General features: G+C 43.5%; 1 protein-coding gene across 2 annotated transcripts in view; it reads right to left on the bottom strand.

The window, feature by feature from the left end:
* LOC119433924 (transcriptional activator protein Pur-beta-like) overlaps positions 1-13,409 on the bottom strand; it is a 186,046-nt gene that overhangs the window by 118,826 nt on the left and 53,811 nt on the right. For both annotated transcript variants that reach the window (XM_037701209.2, XM_049659105.1), the window contains exon 2: positions 4,008-4,061. In XM_037701209.2, coding sequence (XP_037557137.1) covers positions 4,008-4,061 — 54 coding nt within the window. The remainder of the gene's footprint in view (positions 1-4,007; positions 4,062-13,409) is intronic.

The raw sequence follows: 13,409 nt of genomic DNA, 5'->3' as shown, positions 1-13,409 counted from the left end.
GACGTATATGTATCTTGCTCTGATCTTGAAGATATTGTGTCTCTACAAGGTATTGTGGCTTCTTAACCTGAACACTAGAACATCACCCGGTCCTGATGGGCGTTCCTTCGTCGTTACGCTGAAATGCTCGCCCCATTCCTTGCATGCATTTTTCGCGCATCGATATCATCTTGGGATCTAACGGTTGACTAGCGAACGGCGCGTGCAGGTGCCCATACACAAGAAAGGTGACACTGCGGTGATTTCAAGTTATCGGCCTATATCTCTCACTTCTTCGTGCTGTAAGATGCTTGAACATATTGTTGCTAACTACATAATCGAGTTTTTAACAGATAGCATTCTCTCCTTTTCAACATAGTATTAGGAAGGACTTTTCTACGGTCACCTAACTAACCACAGTAATTCACAATTTTGCAAGCGTAATGGCAAGTCTAGTCAAACTGACGTTTTCTTTTTTTTTTACTTTCGAAAGGCGTTCGACCTTGTTTCACATCGAAAGTGAATCTTCAAGCTAAAATACACTGGCCTCCCCCTTTCAGAATAAATTAAATTTCCGCGTACTTAGCAAGCCGCGTGCAGTCGGTTTCTGTTAATGCTCACTACTCGCGTCGTTTGCCAGTCACTTCCGGGGCACCACAAGGCATCGTACTGGGACCACTCTTGTTTTTTTTTATTATTAATGATATTGTTACCTAGTTTTTAAACCAGTACAAATTCGTTTATTTGTGGACGACTGCAGTTTGCTTTATGAGATTGTTTGCCGAGAGGATCAGGAACTTTTGAATACTAACCTTCACAACATTTATTCGTGGTGTAAACAATGGGACATGAAGCTGAATTAAGAAAAAAACAGTATACATGCAGATAACCAAGAAAAGACATAGGTGGAAGTTTCGCTATAGTCTTCCTACTCATCCTCTCGTTGAAGTAAATGAATATAAATATTTAGGTGTGACAGTAACTAACAACCTAAGTTGGAATTCACATATCTCTAACGTATGTGCTGCCTCATTTCGTAAACTCTGTATTCTGCGTCATAAACTAAAACAACCGCCCCCGAAAACTAAGCATCATGCAGACAGATCACTCTTTCGGCCTAAATTGGAATACGCATGCACAGTCTGGGATCCACATAATAAATAAACACAGTATTAATGATCTAGAAATGATTCAGCGGAAAGCAGTTAGGTTTAATTTGTCTAAGTACCGTATAACCGGCTCACCAAAACTATCATGCACAATTATACAAACGTTACAACTACGCCGGAAAATTCTAAGGCTCAAATTTCTTTTTCTCCTCAAAAATAAATTCTCGATCGATTCGGGCATGGCCTGACTGTCCCAACGTGGGAGCGGCCCGCTGCGCGCTGAGTCGCGTACCTCTGAACGTTCATTAAAGTTTTACATCCATCCATCCATCGATCCTGCTCCATATGCGCGCTCATTAACTACAAGAGTAATCAGACATCACCACTCTGAATCTTTCTTCTTTCTGGGGCTTTACGCGTCAAACCAGTTCTGATTATGAGGCACGCCGTGGTGGAGGGCTCCGGATTAATTCTGACAACCTGGGGTTCTTTAACGTGCACTACAACGCAAGCACACGGGCGTCTTTGCATTTCGCCTCCATCGAAATGCGGCCGCCGCGGCCGGGATTCGATCCCGCGACCTCGTGCTCAGCAGCGCAACGCCTGAGCTGACTAAGCCACCGCGGCGGGTGACTCTGAACCCTTAACTTCCTATCAAACAAGAACTAAAACTTTCAAATTTTCATTTTTACCACCATGCTATTGAATAATGGAACGCACTACTTATCACTGCTAAACAGCACTGACTCAATAGATCTGATTAATTTTTATATCTTAATTTCGCAACAGAGACGTGAGCGTTTTTGTTTGTTTTCTTCTGAATGCTTGTATGATTATTTTTTTTTAACTTGACCCCTCCTGCTTGGGCCCCCATGGGCCTGCAGTATTTTGTAAATAAAAAAAAAAAACAAATAAATAAAAAAAGCCGACAGATCCCACGCCCTGTGGGAATCGATGTTATGCGAAGCAATGTGCTTTAACAATCTGCAAGTTAACGAAACGACCATGACAGCATCAAGACGTAGGCGGCTCTTTCATGACCTACATGACACGCATGTCATGAGTCCTCAGGAGTCCCTTTAGCTACACCTAAGATAACTAAGGGCGAAAGCCTTAGTCATACTCATGACTGACTTCTACCACCATCCTTTAGTGCTTCCTTCACTTAGTACCCACGTCCGAACCCATTCAGTGTTTTTGAGTGTTAATGTTTTTAAACCTGCTGTTGATAGCAATCTTGCCTCGTTCAATGAGTATTATAGGCCACTTACGTTCACCACTGAATTTCCTGCGCAGGGCAATATCAAGTTTTTAGATTTGCGTTTGCATTTCAAAGCTATACACGTGTGTTGGGTGTATGATGCCCAGAGCAAACAAGCAGCCCTTAAGGTACGGTTCTGCACACTCAAAACTCATAAAAATAAGTATTGTACGTTCTTTCTTGTCATGCGCTCTTTCTAAGTCTTGTACCCACATGCTGGATGAAGGACTTAGAAAGCAGGTGGCTCGTTTGGAAGCAAAGAACTATCCGAGGCATATCATTATCTCGGTTGCTGAAAGCCTGCATCGTCGAAGGAAGGCAACTTCACGCCTGAGTGAAGAGCAGAGAGCGGATGACGAAAGAAAAAAGAAATAACTAAGGGACAAACAAAAGGCGGCTGTAATTCCCTACTTTCATAGGGAACGGTCGGGTGTAAACGTTGTTTTTACAGCACCTAACAAACTTTTGAGTTTGAGTGGGCTGAGCTGTCCTACGAGGAAACGGAAGACAGTTTCCGCTACCGCGCATAAGGATCCTTTTGTTACATGCACTCGGAACGATGTGTATAAGGTTCCACTTTCGTGTGGGAAGTACTACGTGGGCCAGACGCGCAGATGTCTAAACGTGGGTCTGGCGGAGCATGGTAATAAAGTAGAGAGCACCGCAATAGACGGGCACCTGGCTGCCCACTGTAGAAAATGTGACGCGAAGGATCCATGCTACCCTCTCTTAAAACAAACTGTTGTCGTCTACCGCCACAGTAATAAGATAACGAGGGAAATTGTCGAAGCAGCAAAGATAGCTAGAGGAGGTGACGATTGCGTTAGCACGCCGTCTATTCTTTTATCCAAGAAAGAGCTTGAACTTTTTGGCATAGTAGCCACATGACTGCTTTTCCTTTTCTTCTTTCCCTTCAGTGCGTCTATTGCAGTGCCTTCCCTGTGAGTATAGATATGCTTACCACCTTCAATAAATCAATTGTTCAAAGTTAGCGCTCGTCCTGTGCTCTTCTTCGTCCTCAATTGTGTCGTTTTAGCGCTGTGTATCCCAGTTGAAATTACAATGACCTATGCATACCGTCATTCCCAATATCGCTTACATTCCAGTAATACTGTGCAATGAACAGCGTTTCCTGCAGAATTTTCTAGCGCTGCGATTATTCTGCTACCATGGGAATGGAATGGCTGTCTAAGTGTCGTGCTTAATGGCTTCAGACGTTCTTGCGGATTTACTTTATGCGCTTTATATCTTTCTAAATTTTCAATCAATCAATTTCTTTTTCTAAATGTGCGAAGACAGTGAGACTCTGTGCGCACATGCATAACCTTTGCGAATTGTTGCACTTACAGCGCAATATTGTGTTGAATGTGATCGATTTCCAAATTCTCAAAGTCGTTCGAAGCCAGAAGCACGAATATTAGGCAAATATACACGTGTTATGCATCTTATTACGGCTGAACCGGTCGCCATGCTCGAAGCTCCTGTAGAATCTGCCGCCACATTTCCTATAACAATTTATTTAAGAAACTATAGGCGAATCATACCACGATATATCTGCCGAAGGTGACGCGGGTGTCAGGTGGGAAAGTTTTACCTAGGAAATTAATCTTCGTTTTCTAAAACCAGAGAAAATAAAAAGAGGTGAACTTGTCACTGACCATTTTCCGAAGCGCCGTCATCTTCACTGGAGGAACCGTGCCCTGCGGATTTACCTGTTCGAGAGAAAAGAGAAATGTTCTGTACAGACGACATAACTTATCTTTTCCGTTTCTATATTACTACGTACCCGATTCTTGGCCTATTCAACACAGCGAGTATGTACAGTCGAGAGCAAAAGTCTGGGTTCAAGAGGTGCCGCTAAATTCTTCTTTTTCTTCGGCATAAAGGCTGAAGTTCGCCTGTTTGATCAGCGTCGTGAATTAAGACAATTTCACATCGCACGGTTAATTGTGCTACAATATTTTTCTTTTTCTCCCTTATGCCTGACTTTTGCTCTCGGCTGTACTTTTTTCAACATCGTCACTATCATCATACCTCATCGTGCTCCAGCGTGAAACACCAAACAAAACGTCCCTGCTCTTGCAGCAGCGCATTACGAAGACGTGCGTTCGATGTGGATGGCTCAACCTTCGCGTATAAACTCCCGACAAGGATCAAAATAAATGTTTATTCTATACCTCCCTCCAAATAACCGCGACAGCGCACTAATGCGCGTTTGCCCTTTACAAAGGTCTTTGAACCTGTTGGCGGAGGAGTGCTTACTGTACAAACATGGACGGCAGGCCCGAACACGCGGTTCAATTCGAACAGCCTTTGTCATCGTAGAGTGGCCGACTCCTCTATATAGCACCAAGTTAAAATGCAATGATGAATTATGCCAACCCCGCGCACTACGGAATCGGCGCAGGTGAAGCCTCTTTCGTTTATATGTTTGTGTTAACGCTGAACATGTTGACGTCATGTCATGTTAGATTATTGTAGATGCTATGTTACGTTATGTAGATGTTGATGTGGTGCATGTGACTTTGCTTGTGCTGAAGCAATACATGAGAAAGAACCGAGTGATCGTCACTGCTTCACATTCGATGATAAGCTTTTTTTTTTCTTCGTACATTTCAAGAAATATACAGGGTGTTCATTTTTAAGTTTTACAGAATTTTTAGAAATCACCTGTGGCAGGTAGCATAATTCTTATCATTGAGCTGGGATTATTCGATGAGGCGGACATTAGTAGCACGAGAAATCGAAACACATATTCAACTAATTAACAAAAAATCACCAATTAACTTCTTAGTTAATTACTTTACGACGCTATATTGCAATTTACGTATTGTAGCCGGTGAGCTTGTCAGGCGTATCCTGTAGGAATGAATTCCCAGAATGACACTAGTTTGGAGATATGCGCCATCAAACTCGCTGTAAAAATGCACTGTTGTTCCACTTACTTTTTTAACAAAATGCTATCTTCTGCATTGAAGCCCAAAAGTAACTGGAACGCCCATGTATTTCGTCCCACACTTTGGGAAATAATATCTCGAAACTGGTGTCATCCTGGAAATTCATTTCAGGTGGATGCGTCTTGCAAGCTCACCGGCTACAATTCGTAAATTGCAATATGTGTCGTAAAGTAATTAACTAAGAAGTTAATTAGTCAATGTTTATTAATAATTGACAATGTGTTTCGATTTCTCGTGCTACTAATGTCCGCCTCTTCCAATAACCCATATCAACGATAAGAATCATGCTACCTGCCACAGCTATTTTTAAAAATTCCAGTAAAACTTAAAAATTAACACCCTGTATACATGAGCTAAAGGCGCACAGCAGCTAGCGGGAGCTCCTGCACCTTCAGTATACAAACGCACATCACACAGAATGGGATCGCACAATTTTCACGGCTAGGATGCGACAGAATTCGATCTCTCTCGCTTTCTTTTCAGAAACTATTGTCACACAAAATAGGTTCGTACATCGCACTGTAATAATAAGCACACCAAACAATAATCACAATCTCTACAAAATTGTAGTTTTAGTGTATGGTCCTCAAACATACGCTAAGAAAGGTTTGCACCCCTTAGGGCTTATCACTTGCATTCCCCGATCGAGACGTTGGAAGGTGCCTTTTACGGTCGAACCAAAGTATAGGCACACGCGTTTATCTCTTAAAATCGTAAGAAAAAAAAAAGGTTTTGCGATTGCCGCTGCTCTGTCCTTACTGACACTTTGCAGAAATACCGCATTTTAAGGGGAGATGATACTCGGAAAACTTTTCTTTAAATATTTATGACAGCTCAATGAAACTTTCGCCATTTACAGAGTTCGAGCTCCTCTATTCAAATCTGCTTTAAGTTTTTGAATAGCTTAGTTGTTTATTTTTTTTTTTTTGCACACCATGCATTTGTAAAAACAATGCATTTTTGTGCAAGCTTAGGCGATACAGTAAGCACAGGAAAACACTTAAAATAGCTCATATTGCTCCCAGTGAATAGTAGAATTCATTTCAGCAAGAAAATAGTAGTGTAACGTCTTGTGATTTTAGTCTAGAAGAAAAAATTACAACGCTGAGCTTCAGTTTTACCATTCTCAAAGAAGAAACTTGAAATTATCTTACTGAATATGTTTGTGGAAAGCTCTGAAAGTAATTCCTTTGAATTTAGGACATTTTAAAGCATAAGCATCCCAAATTTTATTATAATCAGACTACATAAAGCGTAGAAATTTTAGTGCACAAACTCTAAAAATGATACCGAAATGAAAAACTGAGAAAAACACGTTTGACAGTATGAACAAAAAAAAAAAAAAAATAACGCGCACGCTAGACTTCGATAGGTGAAACCTTTTTTTTTCTTTCGTATTTTCAGCAAGAATGCGGCGCTGCCGAAGTGGGCTCTGTGAGAAGAGGGTTAGGCCTACATCCTGACGAAAATTCAAGAGCAGGCAACGCCGCGGAGCGAAATGCCGCGCGCGCGAAATTCGGGTAAATTCGCACTTTCACGAGCCATCACGAGTGCTTCTTGCATTTTTTACTAACTTCTAGTTGATTCTCAGCTTTGATTTTTTAATAAAGGAGGACGCCCCTTGGAGGAATACAAAACACAACAAAACACAAAATCGACTTCGGAAAAAAAAGTTAGTTTTACAGCGGAGTTTTACCGGCCGTTAATGTGGGCCGATCCTGGCGTAAGTGCAGAAAGGCTCCAAGCGCAATGGCACATACCCCTGTGAACTTGCAAAGCTGAGCCTGGCTAAGTCTAACTAAGCATGGTTGGGACTACTTAAGCATAGTCACAATCAATAGATAATCGGTAATCGATCAATAATCAACGAATTCCGGAAAATGCTGGGGATAACTTGATAGTGCTTAGCCTAGCCCAAAAGCCAGGACTAGCTATAGGACTAGCATCAGCTCCGCTGTCTCTTTACTCCAGTGCAAGCTACGCTAGCTTTTCTTTTTTTTTTTTAATCCTCATCTCCCCTTAAGGTCCCCGTATCTTTCAGTGCAACACTTGGCACATTAACTCGCCTGGGTTTCAAGCCAGAAAAAGTAAGCGAAGTTGCCTGTGTCTGTGGGGAAGCTAGCTGCTGCGAAGGCGGCGCTACCATAAACTTGTGTCGCCGCCTATCGGCAGCTACAGAAAGCAGCCGTTCCGAGAGGGCAGCCGCGTGTTGCCCGCTCCTCTACAGTACATGCAATCGCACCGCGCTACGGAAAAAAAAAAATGTACGCAAAAGATAGGCGCCCATCGGCTCGTTCTGTTCCTGCGCCTGAACCAGGACGCGCATTGCTTCGAAACCAGTACGGCGAAAACCAGTTTCGGAGAGCATTAACTACTATTAACAGCGCGTGCAGTATTACCGAGCCCGTCAGTTGCGCGCGGGCTTCCATCCTGCCTATCCCGCGGACGGGACCGCACTGGCAGTTTCCAGCTCACTGCACACAACTACGGGGAGCGGGTGTGCTGCCATTACGAAGAAGGCACACATCGTGAGAGACAGCAGCACGGCTGCAGGTAGCGCCAGACTCGAGGCGTAGGATAACTTTGATGTGCCAGACGAGGCGCCCATGCATCAAGCCTTGTCGTGATTCAGATCCACTAATCATCGGTCGTTATGCATGAGGAGAGGCGAATGAGCTAAGGATGATGGTACTTGGGCTCGCTTAATGATCAGGCCGCGCCGCACTGTGTATAGTAGTAGCCGAAGGACGGGCTACACACTGAGAGACGACTTCTTATTTTTATTGACACGCAGTTAAGTGACCCACAGTTTACACAAAACTTGTTTTAAACCCATAACCGCAATGGCTAGTACAGGGTCAAATTCTGAAACGCACCTGGCATGCGGCAGCATGTCGACACAACGGATAAATTATACAACAAAAGCGCGCAACACTTACAAAATCATGTTCTAAGCTTGCTTGTTGTCAACAATTGAACTAGTCGGAACTGTCACCTCCAAAGCAAGTCCTCCTTATTAAATTTCTTCATAGGCTTAGAAACAGTGCACATTGATTTACCTTGATTGAGTATCGTGTTCCAGTGAGAGCACCGGTAAATTGCGATAGCCGCCACCCGCGTGTGTTTCTAGCAATTGGTACGTTAGGAGTGACGAATGTACCAATGGTCCTAACTTAGAACCATTGGTACACTCGTCACTCGAGCTTCTAGCCTCTGCTTAGCAAGCACGAAACATATATACGAGGTGTGTCTGCGAAGACATTTCTCGATTTTGAAAAATCGCTTGCGCCAAACAGCATAATTCTGGTCCGCGAGCTGGTCCACTCGAAGAGGCAGACGTTACTTGCACGAGAAATCGAAACGCTTAATCGACTAAGTAACAAAACATTCACAAATTATGTTTATAACTTGCGGTATATACTGCAATTCACAAGTTGCAGCTGGTGAGACGGCAAGGGTCGACTTGAAGCTAATTGTGGATGGCACCATTTTCGAGATATGCACCATCAAACTTGCAGTAAACTGTCGTCTCACTCACTTTTTTTAACCAAACGCCCCCTTTTTTTTTCATTGAAGCACAAAGGTAACTAGACCCTTAATGTATTTCTCCGCAAAGTTCGGGAATTAAGAGGAAGCTTTAGCTCCCCATATGTAAGTGCATGGGAAAGGACAAATCGTATTATTCGGCAACCCCTGCACCAAATTTGATGACGTTTGCTGCATTTAACCCTTTAACTGGTAGCTAACAATATTGTTGACCTAACAAAAGCACCTGCAAGAACTAGACAAATCACAATATTAGTCTGTACCTTTCAATTTACCTTTACTTATGCATACCTGCTCACCAGTGGCATTCACTAAAATGTCAAGCGTGAGCAGCAGCAGATGTTTTGGTCATAAAACCTGAACGCCTCGTCGTTATCTTCTGAACGCACGTGAGGGTCATATTCTTGCCAGCGTGATTTTTTCCCCCCCCTTTTTTTTTTTTATTTAAACAAGCTCTTATTTCTTAACTCCACAAAGGTACATCTCATGAGCCCACATTGACCTTGCCATAGCAAGTGCCAGAGCATAGCAAGCGCTTTGGACCATACATTTACGTTTCACTCTCTGGTCATCAATAATTTTGACCTACTGTATCTCGCAATTAGTTTTTAGAGAAGCCGCTTAACATTTCAATTGTTATGTATTTGACGAAAGTAAAGAATAACAAATCAATAAAACCATGTTAGGTCAAGTCTTTCTTATCTTGCTCCTTCTTGCCACTTAAAGAGTTAAAGGGACACTAAAGCAAAACACTAAATCAGTTTAGGCGAATGAAGCGTTCTTTGAAAACTCTGTTGTCGTTAATTTCGAAATAATACGTTGATTATTAGAAGAGAAAATGAAGGTCACAGTTTCAGTTCTGGAATTTCGAGCCGAATCGCCAGCGCCGATACGTCACCGTGACGTCAATGATTTCAAAGAATTTTCTTTTTTTTTTCGTATTTACGCCGCGTTGGGTCAGCAGAAGTTCCCGAAGATCAATCTTTGTTCGATCTTTGGCTCATTTAGAAGGCGATATAGTCTACCTCTAACCCGCCGCGGTGGCTCAGTCAGCTAAGGTGTTGCGCTGCTGAGCAAGAGATCGCGGGATCAAATCCCGTCCGCGGCGGCCGCATTTCGACGGAGGCGAAATGCAACCCCCCCCCCCCTCCCCCTCGTGTGCTTGCGTTGTAATGCACGTTAAAGAACCCCAGGCGGTCAAAATTAATCCGGAGCCCTCCACTACGGCGTCACTCATAATCAGATCGTGGTTGTGGCACGTAAAACCCCAGACAGAAGAAGAAGGTAGTGTACCGCGAAAGGATTAACTATAGGCCCTAGAAGACGGTGTCAAAATCTATGACGTCACAGCGAGCTGGTGCGGAAACATCAAGGAGGCGTCGCCACCCGGCCGTCTGTTGTTGCCGCGCATTTTCCGGCTTACCAAGCGCCTTATCGCGGCGAGGTATTGGGTTTTTTTTTTTTTTTTTTTTTTTTTTTTTTGCTAGGGTAATTTACTAACACAGAAGAAATCATGTTTCCCTTTAAGGTCCCTGTAAAGGAAACGGTTAAAATGTAGCGACTGTTCGAACCCGATTTTTTATTCAAACCGTCAATGTTTACACCGAAAGCTGTATATGGCTAGGTGAAACGAAAAACCGTTCGCCACATGTTTCGATAAAGTTCTCCAATGGCTGCGCCGTCAGTTACGCCGTCCTCTACGTCGCACCCAAGCGCGCGCGCCATTGGCAGCACCGTTAGTGACGTCGTTCTCTGCGTCGTACCCAAGCACGCGCGCCAAGTGCCGCTCAAGAAACTCCCGCCGAAAGCGGGCGTTGGCCCCGGCGAACGCGTTCCCGCCATTGCCACGTTGGCGCTGCTAGAGTGTACTAGATTGGGGGAGTGGGTCCAACGAGGGCTCTGCGCTGAGGCATTTTTTTATTGAAAATCAAGGTGACGCTACCGTCGCTTTCTCCCGAATGAGTGGTCCCGCTCGCCGGCCGGACGCTTGTCGCGTCGGAGACCCTACCGCAGCTGCATGGAGCTTTGACAGGCGGATACTCGGTGGCGATAACACTGAGATTATTCCCCACCGATCTATTGTAAATAAAATGGAAAAAGAGCGGCGGAAAGAACGCAAACCACGCAACAACGACGGTGCGTCGAGCAGACGACAGTTACTCAGCCCGCGAGCTCGCCTCAGCCTCAGCCAATGAGCGCTGCCGAAACAGTCGGAGCCAACGTTTATTGGCCGGAGATTTAGAAGAAGGCGATGACAGCGCCGCCACATTTTCCGCGTTTTTTGCTTCACCCTCGGCGCTTGCTAAGGCGTCCGCAGGACCCACTCTCCCATTCTAGTACACTCTAGCGCTGCTTTGCCCGCAACGCCGCCTCCTCGGCTCGCCATTGTCGCATGCGTTCGATACCTCGAGTTAGCTCTGAGTCGTGTTTAGCAGCATCCGCCCGCCATTGGCGCTTGTGTTCCACTAGAAACACAAACATGTAACCAATAATTGAGAAACGCTTCAATACAGCGTCGGGATTAACCCACTGCTAAAAACCGGGGCCGCACGTTTCAGCTTATCTGGTTAACCATCTGTATGGAGTGCTTGGGCGGTGTTTTTTTAATAAAAATTGTTGGAAAACGCAAAATTTCAGAAAACGATACTTTGAAGTTTACAACTCTATAACTTGGCAACGAAAAAAATATCTCAATTCTGTCAATTGCATCTAGTAAGACATCTAAAGCGGACAACTGTTGTACTTTACGTGGTATTTAAGTACAGCACTAATGTACGAGTAGGACTTTCGCAAAACCCTTGTAAACATTGTAAAAATTCACGCATGATTTACCTTAATGTGTCAAATTTGACCACTTTGGATGTTAATGGATGCAGTTTACAGAACATCGATAACTGTTCCTGGTGCAGAGCTCCGGATTTGTTAACTTCGCGCTATATATTTTTTTTTCAAGATTACCGATTTTCGGCAATATTAACCCATTATCAAAGAAAATATTTGTTAATACAACACGAAAAACACCCGATGCAGCTTTCTGTTGCTAAATACGTGCCACATAAAAGTGTTTTTCCGAGCGTGAAAGAAGCCCGCGAATACACACAAAATTGCCGTGCGACTGGCCGCTCGAGCCACTTTGCGTGTATTCGCGGGCTTCTTTCTCGCTCAGAAAAATACTTTCATGTAGCAGGTACTGAGCAAAAGAAAGCTGTATCGGGAGTTTTTCATGTTGCTCTACAATTTTCTCATTGACACTTTTCATCTAATTATAGTATTTGAGAAGTTAATTAATAACATCGCAGTTAAAGCACGGATACGCTACAATTCTGCCAAGTGGAACTCTGCAGAAACACGACTGCATCTAACTTTTCAACACAAAACGTGCCTGCTTACTGCAACCACTTAAAATTATTCATTTTTTGTTAACTGCACTGCTAACTGCGATAATTATCTCACTTTGTGTCCCCCTCGCCACATAAGCCTACTGTAGAGGTGGTGCTCACGTACGTCTCAGCACCTAATTACAATACCTGTGAACTTAACTTTGATTAACCTGTATGTATATGTATATATAAAACTGCCGCCTATATGCATTCGCCTTGCAAAGACACCGGCTACAATTCGGAAATTGTAATATGTGCCCTAAAGTAATTAATTCCGAATTAGGGAATTCTTGTTAATTAGTTGAACATGTTTCGATTTTTCATGCAAGTAATGTCCGCCTATCAGAGTATTCCAGCTCAAGGACTGCAATTGTGTTATCTGCAATAGGCTATTTATTTAATTTCGTAAAACTTAATAGTGATCACCCTGTATGCTACTCAAATAATCTCGTGGCAAAGCTGGTAACTGTGTTACTATACTCGGGGACAACTTCTCTCGTCAGTGCAGGAAAAGCTATGGGACCGAAGCACACAGTCTCGTTACGCGCCAAGAAAGAGTTCCCTAAATTCATTACAAATTTTCACATCTCCCTAGGTCAAGTAAATTCTACTTGATAGATTATTATGTGAACAATGCTATGAGAAGCCATACATGATATACAATAACTATTGTGCGCTTTGAAAAAGAATTCCTTGCATTTATTTATTTTTTGCTTCTCGGTTCCAACAACACTTACTGAGCACCTGTTCTGTACAGTAAACAGGGTGCGGGCTCACGGACAACCGAGCAGAGGGGCGCGTTTGTTGATATACCCGATAAAAAAAAAAAAAACGCTTTGGTGAAACATGCGGGATCTAGATATGACATTTTCAACGGTAAAATCAATAGTTTCGTCAAATTTTATTAAACACCCAGGGCTATATCGGAGGTTGTGAAAACGGGCAACGGCCGCAGACACAGCGTATAAAAAACAACGAAAAAAAAAAGCGAAACTTTCACCGAAAGCAGCTGATAGCTGCCACACTACTTGGCGGAGTAACACGATTGTGCAGAGGCTCCGCCCCCTCTAGCCTTTACTTCACTGCCAAGATGAGTTGTCCGCGAGTATTGCAGCCTTTGAATCGCACCTAGACAGACGACGCGGGCAGCTGGTGGTTAGCGAGTATGACGTTAGTC

The sequence above is a fragment of the Dermacentor silvarum genome, chromosome 11 (genome assembly GCF_013339745.2).
Source record: "Dermacentor silvarum isolate Dsil-2018 chromosome 11, BIME_Dsil_1.4, whole genome shotgun sequence".
NCBI lineage: Eukaryota > Metazoa > Arthropoda > Arachnida > Ixodida > Ixodidae > Dermacentor > Dermacentor silvarum.
Note: the sequence above shows the minus strand (reverse complement) of the source record. Positions and strands in the feature narration are given on the sequence as shown.